Raw genomic sequence first — 15113 nt, 5'->3', positions numbered from 1 at the left:
AAAAGGTAGTTTACTCACTTTTTCCAGCTCTGAGCCGGTCTCGTCGTGGCTGGCCCCGCTCCACCTCCTTGGCTGAGATCATCAAATTTTGACAATCTCAACTAATCCAATGCTTTACCATAAGAAAGACTTGGGAGGCTTTTGTGCATGCGCGGCAAAACTCTGCTCTGCGCCAATCAGCATTGCCTTATGGAGATGCATTAAATCAATGTGTCTATGGGGAGTGTTCAGAGCTGAACGGTAGCGCTGCACATTGTGCAACACTGACCCAGGAAGAGCACCTCTAATGGCTGTCTTAGTGACTGCCACTAGAGGTGTTCCTAGGCTGTACACATTGCATTTTCTCTGAAAAGGCAGTGTTTACATAAAAAATCCTGCAGAAACATGCTGTACTCACTAGAACAACTACATTAAGCTGTATACCGTACATTAAGCTGTATGCTCTACATCCTTGCAAGCGCGCTGTCTTGGCGTCATACTTGACTCTGGTCTCACCTTTGAGCCTCACATCCAGCATGTTGCCAAATCCTGTAGATTCCATCTTAAAAACATAGCCCGCATCCGCCCCTTTCTTGCACCAGATACTACCAAGGAGCTTGTCCATGCTCTAGTAATTTCCCGCATGGATTATTGTAACCCTCTCCTGATTGGTCTCCCCAATAGCCGTACTGCACCCTTACAGTCCGTAATGAATGCTGCTGCTAGATTGATTTTCCTCTCTAGTCGTTTCTCTCACACCTCACCCCTCTGCCAGTCCTTACATTGGCTTCCTGTATGCTATAGGAGTCAATTCAAGGTACTAACTCACACCTATAAAGCACTGAACAACTCTAGCCCCTCTTATATCTCCTCACAGATCCATAGGTATGTCCCCTCTCAGTCTCTCCGTTCTGCCCGTGACCACCTCCTGTCCGTTGTCCGCACTCGTATGGCCAACTCGCGCTTGCAGGACTTCTCGCGGGCGGCTCCCTTCCTATGGAACAGCCTGCCTACCGCCATCAGACTCTCCCCTAGTCTTGCATCTTTTAAGAAGTGCCTTAAAACCCATCTCTTTAGGAAAGCTTATGGCCTCCAAGACTAACCCTTACCTCACATACCTGTCTCTTGCCCTCTCCTAAAGGGCAGCCCACCTTATTTGATTGTAAATTCCTGTCCTAATGTGTTTTACACCCCACCTCCTATAGAATGTAAGCTCGATCGAGCAGGGTCCTCTTCAACCTATTGTTCCTGTAAGTTTATTTGTAATTGTCCTATTTATAGTTAAATCCCCCTCTCATAATATTGTAAAGCGCTACGGAATCTGTTGGCGCTATATAAATGGCAATAATAAATAATAAATAATTAAGCTGTATGCTCTACATTAAGCTGTATGCTATACATTAAGCTGTATACTATAAATTAAGCTATAGTCTATACATTAAGCTGTATGCTATACATTAAGCTGTATACTATACATTAAGCTGTATACCGTACATTAAGCTGTATGCTATACATTAAGCTGTATACCGTACATTAAGCTGTATACCGTACATTAAGCTGTGTACCGTACATTAAGCTGTATGCTATACATTAAGCTGTATACCGTACATTAAGCTGTATGCTATACATTAAGCTGTATACTATAAATTAAGCTATAGTCTATACATTAAGCTGTATGCTATACATTAAGCTGTATACTGTACATTAAGCTGTATACCGTACATTAAGCTGTATGCTATACATTAAGCTGTATACTATACATTAAGCTGTATACCGTACATTAAGCTGTATGTTGTACATTAAGCTGTATACCGTACATTAAGCTGTATACTGTACATTAAGCTGTATACCGTACATTAAGCTGTATGCTATACATTAAGCTGTATGCCGTACATTAAGCTGTATTCCATACATTAAGCTGTATGCTATACATTAAGCTGTATACTATACATTAAGCTGTATACCGTACATTAAGCTGCATGCTATACATTAAGCTGTATACTGTACATTAAGCTGTATACCGTACATTAAGCTGTATGCTATACATTAAGCTGTATACTATACATTAAGCTGTATACCGTACATTAAGCTGTATGCTATACATTAAGCTGTATACCGTACATTAAGCTGTATGCTATACATTAAGCTGTATACTATAAATTAAGCTATAGTCTATACATTAAGCTGTATGCTATACATTAAGCTGTATACTATACATTAAGCTGTATGCCGTACATTAAGCTGTATGCTATACATTAAGCTGTATACCGTACATTAAGCTGTATGCTATACATTAAGCTGTATACTATAAATTAAGCTATAGTCTATACATTAAGCTGTATGCTATACATTAAGCTGTATACTATACATTAAGCTGTATACCGTACATTAAGCTGTATGCTATACATTAAGCTGTATACCGTACATTAAGCTGTATACTATACATTAAGCTGTATACTATAAATTAAGCTATAGTCTATACATTAAGCAGTATGCTATACATTAAGCTGTATACCGTACATTAAGCTGTATACCGTACATTAAGCTGTATGCCGTACATTAAGCTGTATGCTATACATTAAGCTGTATACTATAAATTAAGCTATAGTCTATACATTAAGCTGTATGCTATACATTAAGCTGTATACTATACATTAAGCTGTATACTGTACATTAAGCTGTATGCCGTACATTAAGCTGTATACTATACATTAAGCTGTATACTGTACATTAAGCTGTATGCCGTACATTAAGCTGTATGCTATACATTAAGCTGTATACCGTACATTAAGCTGTATACTATACATTAAGCTGTATGCCGTACATTAAGCTGTATGCCGTACATTAAGCTGTATACTATACATTAAGCTGTATGCCGTACATTAAGCTGTATGCCGTACATTAAGCTGTATACCGTACATTAAGCTGTATACCGTACATTAAGCTGTAGTTGTTCTACTGACTATAGTGTCCCTTTAAATCACTGTTTAGGTAATAAATTACTTTAAAGAGGAAAATCCACAATAAAACACAAGTTTGAATCTGGATATATTCCGAAGTGTGAGAACCATTTTAAAAAGTCAGAATATTGAAAATTCGCAGAGAATGTAGAAAATAAGGTTTTTCAGTGGAATACAAGTGACGGTTACGAGGACTCTATAGTACTGAGAGTACAGCTGGGCTGGGAAGAGAAATCTATTAAATATATTAAAATTGGAAATCATTACCCATAAAAACACTTCATCAAAAAGCCTGGAGAACCCTCAAACAACGTCCCCCTCCCCTGATTCCAGCAAGCTGCACGCACATTAAATCACTTGTTCTACAGAGAACTAAATTCTAGAAAGGGGTTGGTGGTGTTCCTTTCAAAGGCCGCCACACTCACTTTTATTAAACAATTAAAGGTGTGATTAGATGATCTCGCTAGAAATGTGCGCCTAATAATGGGCTTCAGCACTTTACTGGACCTTATCTCCATGATAATATGTTATATCATAGGAGGAAGTCACTAACCATAAATTATATCATTGAAAGACATCATTAATGACAAATTATATCCTAGAAAGACGTCACCATTAATAACAAATTATATCCTAGAAAGTCGTCCTGTCCTACAGAGGCCTCGCTCACTGTAAGTCCTGTAGGACAGGACAGAGGCCTAGCTCACTGTAAGTCCTGTAGGACAGGACAGAGGCCTAGCTCACTGTAAGTCCTGTAGGACAGGACAGAGGCCTAGCTCACTGTAAGTCCTGTAGGACAGGACAGAGGCCTCGCTCACTGTGACTCCTGTAGGACAGGACAGAGGCTTTGCTCACTGTGACTCCTGTAGGACAGGACAGAGGCCTCGCTCACTGTGACTCATGTAGGACAGGACAGAGGCCTCGCTCACTGTACCTCCTGTAGTACAAGACAGAGGCCTCGCTCACTGTAAGTCCTGTAGGACAGGACAGAGGCTTCGCTCACTGTAAATCCTGTAGGACAGGACAGAGGCTTCGCTCACTGTAAATCCTGTAGGACAGGACAGAGGCCTCGCTCACTGTAAATCCTGTAGGACAGGACAGAGTCCTCACTCACTGTAAGTCCTGTAGGACAGGACAGAGGCCTCGTTCACTGTAAATCCTGTAGGACAGGACAGAGGCCTCACTCACTGTAAGTCCAGTAGGACAGGACAGAGTCCTCACTCACTGTAACTCCTGTAGGACAGAACAGAGGCTTTGCTCACTGTGACTCCTGTAGGACAGGACAGAGGCCTCGCTCACTGTAACTCCTGTAGGACAGAACAGAGGCCTCGCTCACTGTAACTCCTGTAGGAAAGGACAGAATCCTTACTAACGGTGACTCCTGTAGGACAGGACAGAGGCCTCGCTCACTGTGATTCCTGTAGGACAAGATAGAGGCCTGCAAAAGGAGAGAAAGGAGGCTGTCCCTAAATAATGTGTAAGAAAATAAATAAATAAGTAAATATAATTGTATTCAGTAAGGCTAAAACCACACACACAATAACTGACAAAGTTGCTAGTCACTACTGTCCCAATAATGGATACCTGGGGCAGACACGGTGGCTGCAACTAGACAAACTACGTAAAAGTAGGTACAAACGGGAAGACAGTAAAGAAAACGTAAATAGACAGAGACAGGGCAAGAACCACACTGAAATGTGGTAAATAAGTCCCCACAACAAGGATGGTACAATGCACGCGATACTATTGCCCTGGTTTAGTTGGCTGGCAAGATCGTAAGGTGTAGGTGCAACAAAAAGTATCAAACGAAGTTCACAATCGTGGCTACAATGTGCCAAAAGTGCCCCTTTTAAAAAAGAGGGATTCGTGTAATTAGCTAGAGGATCAATGCAAGGTGGGAGGTGGGAGCTTAGATGTGAGTAAGTGCCCTGAAAGACATAAAAGTTGTGACTAATATCCCCACAGGGAGAGTCCCGCTTTGAAATACAAAGTACGCCGGAGTCCCAATAGTATTAGTGGAGGATATAGTCGTAGGTCAGCACCCTAATGGTAACGTGGTGAAATTCATAGGAGTTAAAAAATAATAATAAATAATGATATCCAACCCAGGTACTGAAACCCACAGTCTAATCTGTACTTATTTCCTGATCTGTGCCTTCATGGGCACCTAGCTTATAATAGAGCTATGGTAGTACTAGATATACTGTGCCTTCATGGGCACCTAGCTTATAATAGAGCTATGGTAGTACTAGATATACTGTGCCTTCATGGGCACCTAGCTTATAATAGAGCTATGGTAGTACTAGATATACTGTGCCTTCATGGGCACCTAGCTTATAATAGAGCTATTGTAGTACTAGATATACTGTGCCTTCATGGGCACCTAGCTTATAATAGAGCTATGGTAGTACTAGATATACTGTGCCTTCATGGGCACCTAGCTTATAATAGAGCTATGGTAGTACTAGATATACTGTGCCTTCATGGGCACCTAGCTTATAATAGAGCTATGGTAGTACTAGATATACTGTGCCTTCATGGGCACCTAGCTTATAATAGAGCTATGGTAGTACTAGATATACTGTGCCTTCAAGGGCACCTAGCTTATAATAGAGCTATGGTAGTACTAGATATACTGTGCCTTCATGGGCACCTAGCTTATAATAGAGCTATGGTAGTACTAGATATACTGTGCCTTCAAGGGCACCTAGCTTATAATAGAGCTATGGTAGTACTAGATATACTGTGCCTTCATGGGCACCTAGCTTATAATAGAGCTATGGTAGTACTAGATATACTGTGCCTTCATGTGCACCTAGCTTATAATAGAGCTATGGTAGTACTAGATATACTGTGCCTTCATGGGCACCTAGCTTATAATAGAGCTATGGTAGTACTAGATATACTGTGCCTTCAAGGGCACCTAGCTTATAATAGAGCTATGGTAGTACTAGATATACTGTGCCTTCATGGGCACCTAGCTTATAATAGAGCTATGGTAGTACTAGATATACTGTGCCTTCATGGGCACCTATCTTATAATAGAGCTATGGTAGTACTAGATATACTGTGCCTTCATGGGCACCTAGCTTATAATAGAGCTATGGTAGTACTAGATATACTGTGCCTTCATGGGCACCTAGCTTATAATAGAGCTATGGTAGTACTAGATATACTGTGCCTTCATGGGCACCTAGCTTATAATAGAGCTATGGTAGTACTAGATATACTGTGCCTTCATGGGCACCTAAATGGTTGTCAAAGATATACTGTGCCTTCGTGGGCACCTAAATGGTTGTCAAAGATATACTGTGCCTTCAAGGGCACCTAGCTTATAATAGAGCTATGGTAGTACTAGATATACTGTGCCTTCATGGGCACCTAGCTTATAATAGAGCTATGGTAGTACTAGATATACTGTGCCTTCATGGGCACCTAGCTTATAATAGAGCTATGGTAGTACTAGATATACTGTGCCTTCATGGGCACCTAGCTTATAATAGAGCTATGGTAGTACTAGATATACTGTGCCTTCATGGGCACCTAGCTTATAATAGAGCTATGGTAGTACTAGATATACTGTGCCTTCATGGGCACCTAGCTTATAATAGAGCTATGGTAGTACTAGATATACTGTGCCTTCATGGGCACCTAAATGGTTGTCAAAGATATACTGTGCCTTCGTGGGCACCTAAATGGTTGTCAAAGATATACTGTGCCTTCAAGGGCACCTAGCTTATAATAGAGCTATGGTAGTACTAGATATACTGTGCCTTCAAGGGCACCTAGCTTATAATAGAGCTATGGTAGTACTAGATATACTGTGCCTTCAAGGGCACCTAGCTTATAATAGAGCTATGGTAGTACTAGATATACTGTGCCTTCATGGGCACCTAAATGGTTGTCAAAGATATACTGTGCCTTCGTGGGCACCTAGCTTATAATAGAGCTATGGTAGTACTAGATATACTGTGCCTTCAAGGGCACCTAGCTTATAATAGAGCTATGGTAGTACTAGATATACTGTGCCTTCATGGGCACCTAAATGGTTGTCAAAGATATACTGTGCCTTCGTGGGCACCTAAATGGTTGTCAAAGATATACTGTGCCTTCAAGGGCACCTAGCTTATAATAGAGCTATGGTAGTACTAGATATACTGTGCCTTCATGGGCACCTAAATGGTTGTCAAAGATATACTGTGCCTTCGTGGGCACCTACGTGGTTAGCAGAACTATGCTTCTTATTAGCGGCTGTTCTAATCTGTGCCTTCGTGGGCACCTAGCTATACCCGTAGTAGTTAGCAAACTAGGATGCTGAGTCAGATCTAATAGTCTAAGTCCAGCGGTCCTCGGTGTAACAGAGATGGCTAAAAGGCTGTAAAGTTTAGCGTGTAAGGTAGCACGGAAATTCATATAAGGTCAGTAACACCGGACCAATTGTCGAGCCCCGACGCGCGTTTCACCAAACACAGGCTCTTCAGGGGGAACCGGCTTCCCGAACAAGGTGAGTTTAAATAGCCCGCCTAGATTCCTTATTGGACCAAAAAATGTGACGTCATTTGCAGTAGTTAGACGTACGGTGGCTGAGCGCGATCATTTCGAGTCAGACTGCGCTGACTATGAAATACCCCGTGATGTTCAACTGTTATATACTGAAAGTAACACCCAAAAGAATACTGATTAAGTAAGGGAAATGGTCCATCCTGGTAGTGTAGGGGTGATACACCCTAAGTAGTGACACATAATAGTGATGGTAATAATAAATGGTGGGAGATATGATAATTCCCCCATAAACAAGTACTTACATAAGAAAAAATTCCTCATGATTGTTTGCCAACTATTTAAATTAGTGGCATGATGGATCAGCAGTAAGGGTGGTGTGTATAGTAATGAATATTGTACATTGTATGTCACAGTGATTGGTGGTTGGTCACAATGGAAAGACATGTCATTAAAGGTGTGTCTTAGTAAATAATTATTTAACTGAGAGATGTCCAAATAATGTAGATGCAACAAAAGTGCTTATCCATCGAAAATAGTTGACATATTATGTAGTGCTTGTCATCGGTGAATGAATGCAGTGTAATTAAATTCTTCATTCGGTCCCAATGGAACCACATTTTTAAAGAGATAAATCCATTTGGATTCTTTTTGTAACAATATTTTATAAAAATTTCCTTTTCTTGGATTGGGCAATAGTTTCTTTATTGCCTGGAATTTAAGATTTTCAGGTTTGCCGTCATGAAAATTCCTGATGTGTCTGGCCACTGGTGTAGGGTTAATGGTGTTATCAAAGGAATTAATGTGTTGCAAGATCCTCCTGCGGAACTGTTGGAATGTCTTGCTGATATATTGTGTTCCACAACTGCACGTTATTAGATACACAACACGGGTGGTGCCACAGTTGACCAAAGCATTAGTGGTTATGGTAATCTTAGATTTTGTAGATTGAACAGTCTTTGAGGGTGTGATGTACTGGCATGCCTTGCAATGGCCACACCTGTACGTCCCTTTGGTGCTGGATAACCAATTGCTGGGTGAGGATGGTGGTGACAAGTGACTATGGACCAAAAGGTCCTGTAGGTTGGTAGGTCTCCGTGCTGTGAGAGGTGGATAGTTTGGTAGGATGTCTTTGAGGAATGGATTGTGAAGCAGAATGGGCCAGTTGTTGTGGAGTATGTTTGACATTGTCCTCCAGCCTTGCTCAAAAGTGGCGACACACCTAGGTGTCTTGGAGTCCACTTTTGGTTTAATCGTGGTGAGGCTCTGATGTCTATTTATTCCGCTAGCTCTTTGAAATGCCTGTTTTAAAATGCGGTTCGGATATCCCAGCTCTTTAAATCTGGACCTTAACAGTTTACATTCTATGTCATATGTCGAATCTTCGGAGCAATTCCTTCTTGCTCGTAGATATTGGCTGAAAGGAATGGATGCTTTTAGTTTAACCCCTTAAAGGACCACTCTAGGCACCCAGACCACTTCAGCTTAATGAAGTGGTCTGGGTGCCAGGTCCTTCTAGGGTTAACCAGTTTTTTCATAAACATAGCAGTTTCAGAGAAACTGCTATGTTTGTGAATGGGTTAAGCCTTCCCCTTTTTCCTCTAGTGGCTGTCTCACTGACAGCCGCTAGAGGCGCTTGCGTGATTCTCACTGTGATTTTCACAGTGAGAGCACGCAAGCGTCCATAGGAAAGCATTATGAATGCTTTCCTATGTGACCGGCTGAATGCGCGCGCAGCTCTTGCCGCGCGTGCGCATCAGGCCGACGGGGAGGAGAAGAGGAGGATCGGAGGAGGAGAGCTCTCCGCCCACCACTGGAAAAAGGTACGTTTTTACCCCTTTCCCCTTTCCAGAGCCGGGCGGGGGCACCCTCAGGGCACTCTAGTGCCAGGAAAACGAGTATGTTTTCCTGGCACTAGAGTGGTCCTTTAAGGACCAAACTTCTGGAATAAAAGGGAATCATGACATGTCACACATGTCATGTGTCCTTAAGGGGTTAAAGGGATGATGGCTTTCCCAGTGGAGAAGACTGTTGGTCGAGGTGGATTTGCGGAACAGTTCAGTTTGAATGGTACCTGCTTCTGTAAGTATGATTTTCAGGTCTAAAAACACCAATTCGTGTTCATTAATCACGTGGGTGAGCTTTAAATTGATCTCATTATCGTTGAGGGTCTGTACGAACTCCTCAAAAATTGTGATGGGACCTGTCCAGAGGAGCAACAAGTCGTCAATGTATCTATGCCAGCTCAAAATATAACCACGGTACTGGTCAAATTTTGCTGGCATGACGACTTGTTGCTCCCACCATCCCAAGAATAAGTTGGCGTATGTAGGTGCACAAGTTGTGCCCATAGCGGTCCCGGATGTTTGTAAGTAATACTGTCCATTAAAGGTGAAATAATTGTGGGTCAGTATAAAATTAAGGGCATTAATAAAGAACTTTTGAAAGTCACTGTAAGAAGTATTTTCCAGAAAATATTCACACGCTCTAAGGCCCATATGGTGAGGTATGTTTGTATACAGAGCAACCACATCCAGACTAGCCAACATAGTGTATGGAGGGACTGTCATATCTTGTAAAAGTTGCAAAGTGGTTTTGGTGTCCTGTAGATATGAGGGTAACGTAAGTACAATAGGATGTAGGATTTTCTCCATGTACTGACTAAGGCGTTCAGTTAGACAATTGTTACCAGATATTATAGGTCTCCCTGGTGGTGGACAGGTACCTTTGTGCACTTTGGGTAAACAGTAAAAAGTGGCGATTGTCGGATTCTTATGAGGTATCAAAAATCTGAATTCATCTGGAGTTATGACCTGCAGTGTCTTGGCTTCCGTTAGCAGAGTGTCTAACTCGGTTAGAAATTTGGTGGTTGGGTCAGAGGGGAGGGTCCTATAGGATGAAGTGTCATTTAGATGTATCATGCACATATTGACATAATCTTGTCTATTTTGTAGGACGATGTTCCCCCCCCTTGTCTGCTGGCTTGATAATAATATTTTCTAGTGATGTGAGTTCTTTTAATGCTAGGCGTTCTTGCGAGCTCAAATTATTAGGGGTGGGGGCATGGTTGGGTGTCATCTCAAATTGGTTAAGGGACATCTCTACAAAAAGATCCACATGAGGTGTATCCTTAAAATTCGGTGTGAAACAGCTGGGTGGTTTCAAATTAGTAAGAGGTCTAAGAGGATCCTGTTCATCTTGAAGACTGGTCAAAATTTTAGAGATCTCATAGTCCTTCAAGGAAAGACCTAGGTCATTTGCCAGTTGCAGATCTTGTTTGGCATGCATAATATTTAGAGTGAGTTTCCTGCCAAATAGATTTATGTCTTTCGACCAATTGAAGTTACTGCACGATGGGGTGGGTACAAAGGAAAGTCCTTTACTAAGAAGGGTGATGACGTATTTGTAGTGGAAAATCTGATATCTTGTCTGATCGGACAAGATAGAGGCCTCGCTCTCTGTGACTCCTGTAGGACAGGACAGAAGCCCCGCTCACTGTAAGTCCTGTAGGACAGGACAGAGGCCTCACTCACTGTGACTCCTGTAGGACAGGACAGAAGCCTCGCTCACTGTAAGTCCTGTATCAGAGGACAGAGTCCTTCGTCACATAAATACTCCATGCTGAGGTTTAATTGGGGTATAAAATAAAGTAGTGTGATACTTTTCCTACATTTACATTTGTAAAATGGAACTTAAAAGCAGCTGTAGAAATTAGCCATGGCTAGATATAACCATATAAAAAATAAATAAAACGATCTACTTACTCTGTCTTTCGTCTCTCCTTGTTCTCGAAGATACTGTTTAGGTTGATACATACTTGCCCCAGGAACTTGTCCAGGCCGACCAAGGAGCGGTGCATGACTGTAAGCTGCAGCTGGTACTGCTCCGGATTGTCCTGCACCAGTAGCCCCGGCAGCTCAAATGATGCTTCTTCTTTCCACATGGGGCTGAGAGACTTCTCCACCACGGAGGTGGAATACTTCTCTTTGCCCAGCTGGATGATAGTGTAGGCATCGTTGGTGCCATGTTTCCCCTTGGGGTGGAGATCTCGGGCTTGCAACACTGTAACCTGAACGTGTGTTGGGTGCCACTTCTGCGCTGCATCCTCCAACATGGCTGCCCACTACGAACCAAACCTCGCTGCTCTGCTCCTCGACACTGCGGACAGAGGCTGCTTTTGCGCATAGATATTTTCTCGCTAGCACTTCCAGTTAGGGATTTATCCCCAGCGTACCCGACTATGGTCAAATCTAATTAGCATAGCTAGCTGCAGCGTGTAAATTTGGCCATTACTAGCCATTTAATGTCCCAGGCCTCCTCTGCATCATTCCTCTGTGTCGTCCACCCGAGGCTTTCAGTCTGTTACATTAATGTGACAATGTAGCATTACGAGCGCTCGTTTCCTTCAAAGGACTGGATTGCCGTGTCCCAAGGCTGGCTGGCTGGACAAAGAGACTCCGCTGAAGGCACCTTTTCATGCATGTCAGGCCCCTGCAAACGGAACACAAAAGGCCAGATGGATTAGTGTGTCTACAAGAAGCAGAGAATGAGACCCTCCTCCCTGCAAGCTGTTACAGTAATCACTGGTGCCCTGAGATACAGAGATACATGTATGGAATCAATTCCTGGCCGCAGACAGACTCGTCAATATACACATAGTAAGGTGACTTCTGTTGCAGGCTCTGCATTACACTTCCTGGTTTCTCATGTAGCTAAAGCCACTGTCACAGGATAAAAGCCTGTTTATCATTGGGTTTTCCATGCTGCTCCCAAGAAAGGTATGTGTACTGACTGCCTATTGGCCGGCTGTGACTCTCAACAAACCTGATTTTATTCCAGTCTTTCGTTTGTTTCCGCTCGGTGCCTTTGATTGGCCGCAGCCTCTCCCAGCCAGTGTTTTGGTGAAAGGAATGCTGTCTGACGCAGGGGTAGTGGACCTAGCACAGACTATTAACCAATACACAGACGTATTTACCTTTAAAGGACTCTCGCTGCAATGCTAAGTCACACAGGACTCTGAAGAGTTTACAAAACAAACAAGGCAAAAAACAAACAAACACAAAATGAAGCGTATACTTGCAATCAGCTACACCCCATCAGGGCATCGAGTCTAGGACGGCAGTGAAACTTTTCTGAAGTTTCTGTGACCTGCAGATTTTATTTTTAAAAGTCTCAGAAATATTCTGCTTTGAAATCGAATGTCCGGTATTCTTTAACCAGCTAATTCATGGGATCAATGCTCTCACCAAGAATTAACCCGTAAACTAAGTTCACTTTGAATTCTCAGTTTAGTAAATAATCCTGAATGTGAGAAGTGTGGTATAAGAGCATTTCTATCCAACTATTAACCTTTTAAGTGCCACTTAGTTCATGTTAACCCCTTCCAATAACACTCATTTGACTAAGGAGCCCTGTGTCAGTGTGACAACTCCAATAAAGTCAAAAGCAATTCACATAAAAAAGATGCAAAGAAATGTAAAATACCAGACATGTTGATTTTTCCATTTCCATGCTGGACGTCTACTTGAATAGATCAGAAAGTATCTCAGCCAATCAGAAGGCTCTCTTTCATTTATTGTACAGGAGCGCAGACATGACCCATAAACCTCTGCCCACATCGAGCTGCGATGGTGCCTGCCGGGGATGAGGTACGGGTATAGTGTGTATATTCATTACACTATATTCACTTATTTTATAAGTGTATTGTCTATATCAGTTACAGATGAAATATCCCCCTAATCCAGAATGAGTCTCTGTAATTAAGTCATTGATTGATGAATCAGCCATCGAGACGGGTAGCATTATTCATACCGTATCCATCAGAATGGTGAAATCCAAAAACACATGGCAGGTCTGGCAATCCTAGTACCAAGGTGCCTACTTTGTTTGTTTGTGAAGATACGTTGTGTTTATTGTGATCTGTGTGCCATGAGGTGTGAGATCTGTCATGTTACATGATATTGACATTCATAGCCTTTGCAGCCGTTCCAGAATAAGATCCAGGTTTAGATTTTAAAAGGACACTGTGCAGAAACCAGGAAGTAACAGGGCGTGTTGTCTGATTGACATCCCGGAAGGCGGTGAGAAAGGGGATGGGGTGTAACAAGGTTAATTTATAAAAGTGACAATTTCTATTGAAATCTCTACTTTTTGTAAAATAGGGGGACACAAAGCATTTCAGTAAGCTAAGCTGTTTCCTATGTTTGTAGTGTCCCTTTAAGGAGGGAGTAACTTGCACGTCCAGTTTCGGCTCCTCCTAATCTCTATAGTGACCCAAATAACAACAAGATCAAGCACAGCCACAGCTCGTCCCTCTCAGTAAGTCCTTGTGTCTCTCTGACATTACTATTAGGATGTGTTACGTTTATTTATAGTTAATCTATTAACCCCTTGTGAACTTGCTGCCCTGTTCTTCACCAGTTAAAGGGAATGGGGGGATCACATAAGGGCTGTGTGCACTGAGCTTGGTGATTGCCCTGAAATAGTGTCTCCCGATGATACCGGTAGTATAGCAAGCCTCTTCACCCCTCTGGCACTGAAAGGGTTAGAGAGAGGGATTATTTAAATGCCATTTCTTTTTAAGTTGTAGCTTGCTGAATGCTGATTTAACCCTATGGGTACAGGGGGCTGCCAGATTCCCCATGTTTCCTAGACTGATATCATTATTCATGGTCAGTGCAGGAAAAGTTCTGCCCTGCAGTATGCAGGATTCACACCCTGCAGGAGTCAGGTCATTTGGGATTCCACTGACTAGTGAATTGATAGTAATCCTACATACTGCAGGGCCCATTACCAGGTGAAAGTCCTGTCCTGCAGTCTGCAGATAACTTGCCAAGAAAAGTTCAGTTTAATTTTCTGTATATAACTTGGAGAATAAACTAAAATAATGTTTTCGTGTCCGCGTTTCAGTTTGCCATATTTTACTGTTACATCGGTGGACATTTACTTTGATGCTCAGTTAGTTCACCAACATCAGAAGGTTTTTTTAATTAATAAAAATGTAATTTATCTGTTGGGTGTTAGACTACAGTATTTAATCAAAATAGAAAAAAAACCCAAACAGGTTAATTCACACAACTGGTGCTTATGCCGACTGGCTGCATGTTTAACTGTCTCTTTTCTTCTCCCGTACCCAATTCTCCCATTTTGCGAGATCCTTTTAATGTCCCCCCTGCTGTGTTCTTGCCCACATCACTAACAGACATCTGACTGTACTTTACGGATAAGGGATATTCTGAGAAGATTAAAGCGCGCTCTGCACAAGTATTCTGCAGATAAACAGGCCAATTTCTTGCGTTCTTTCAGTAATGTCTGTAAACACAGCGGCTCCTGCGAGTTGCCCAAGCTGCTTTATTATAAAGAACAGACAAAGGAACGAAGCAGGAAACTGAGGATATATTTACGGAGTACTTAACCAGTCCAGCATGGCGTCAGAAATGGCCCATCTCGTTATGGTGCAGAGTAGATCAAGCGCTCCGTTTTAGGGAGCACGCCAAGCTGTCTCTGGTGTCTTCGGGGTCCAAGGTCTAAAGATGGGCCTAGGCTACCTCACCCATAGTTATTCTTTTAATAGGTGGGCCCACCAACTTGCAGAACTTTCTTTTAACGTCAGTAAAACTGTGTTCCCCAAACACAAATATGTATCATGTTTGGCAAATGTATTCCTTATTAATT

General features: G+C 42.3%; 2 protein-coding genes across 2 annotated transcripts in view; one reads left to right on the top strand and one right to left on the bottom strand.

Moving 5' to 3' along the window:
• Positions 1 to 12227, bottom strand: part of RAB11FIP2 (RAB11 family interacting protein 2) — a 45149-nt gene extending 32922 nt beyond the window's left edge. The window contains exon 1 of the mRNA XM_063433866.1: positions 11204 to 12227. Coding sequence (XP_063289936.1) covers positions 11204 to 11553 — 350 coding nt within the window. The 5' untranslated portion in view covers positions 11554 to 12227. The remainder of the gene's footprint in view (positions 1 to 11203) is intronic.
• A 1492-nt stretch (positions 12228 to 13719) lies between these two features.
• LOC134575022 (uncharacterized) overlaps positions 13720 to 15113 on the top strand; it is a 61714-nt gene continuing 60320 nt past the window's right edge. Inside the window, exon 1 of the mRNA XM_063434153.1 lies at positions 13720 to 13757. The gene's annotated coding sequence lies outside the window, so the exon portion shown is untranslated. The remainder of the gene's footprint in view (positions 13758 to 15113) is intronic.

Source organism: Pelobates fuscus, chromosome 10 (assembly GCF_036172605.1).
Source record: "Pelobates fuscus isolate aPelFus1 chromosome 10, aPelFus1.pri, whole genome shotgun sequence".
NCBI classification, from domain to species: domain Eukaryota; kingdom Metazoa; phylum Chordata; class Amphibia; order Anura; family Pelobatidae; genus Pelobates; species Pelobates fuscus.
Note: the sequence above shows the minus strand (reverse complement) of the source record. Positions and strands in the feature narration are given on the sequence as shown.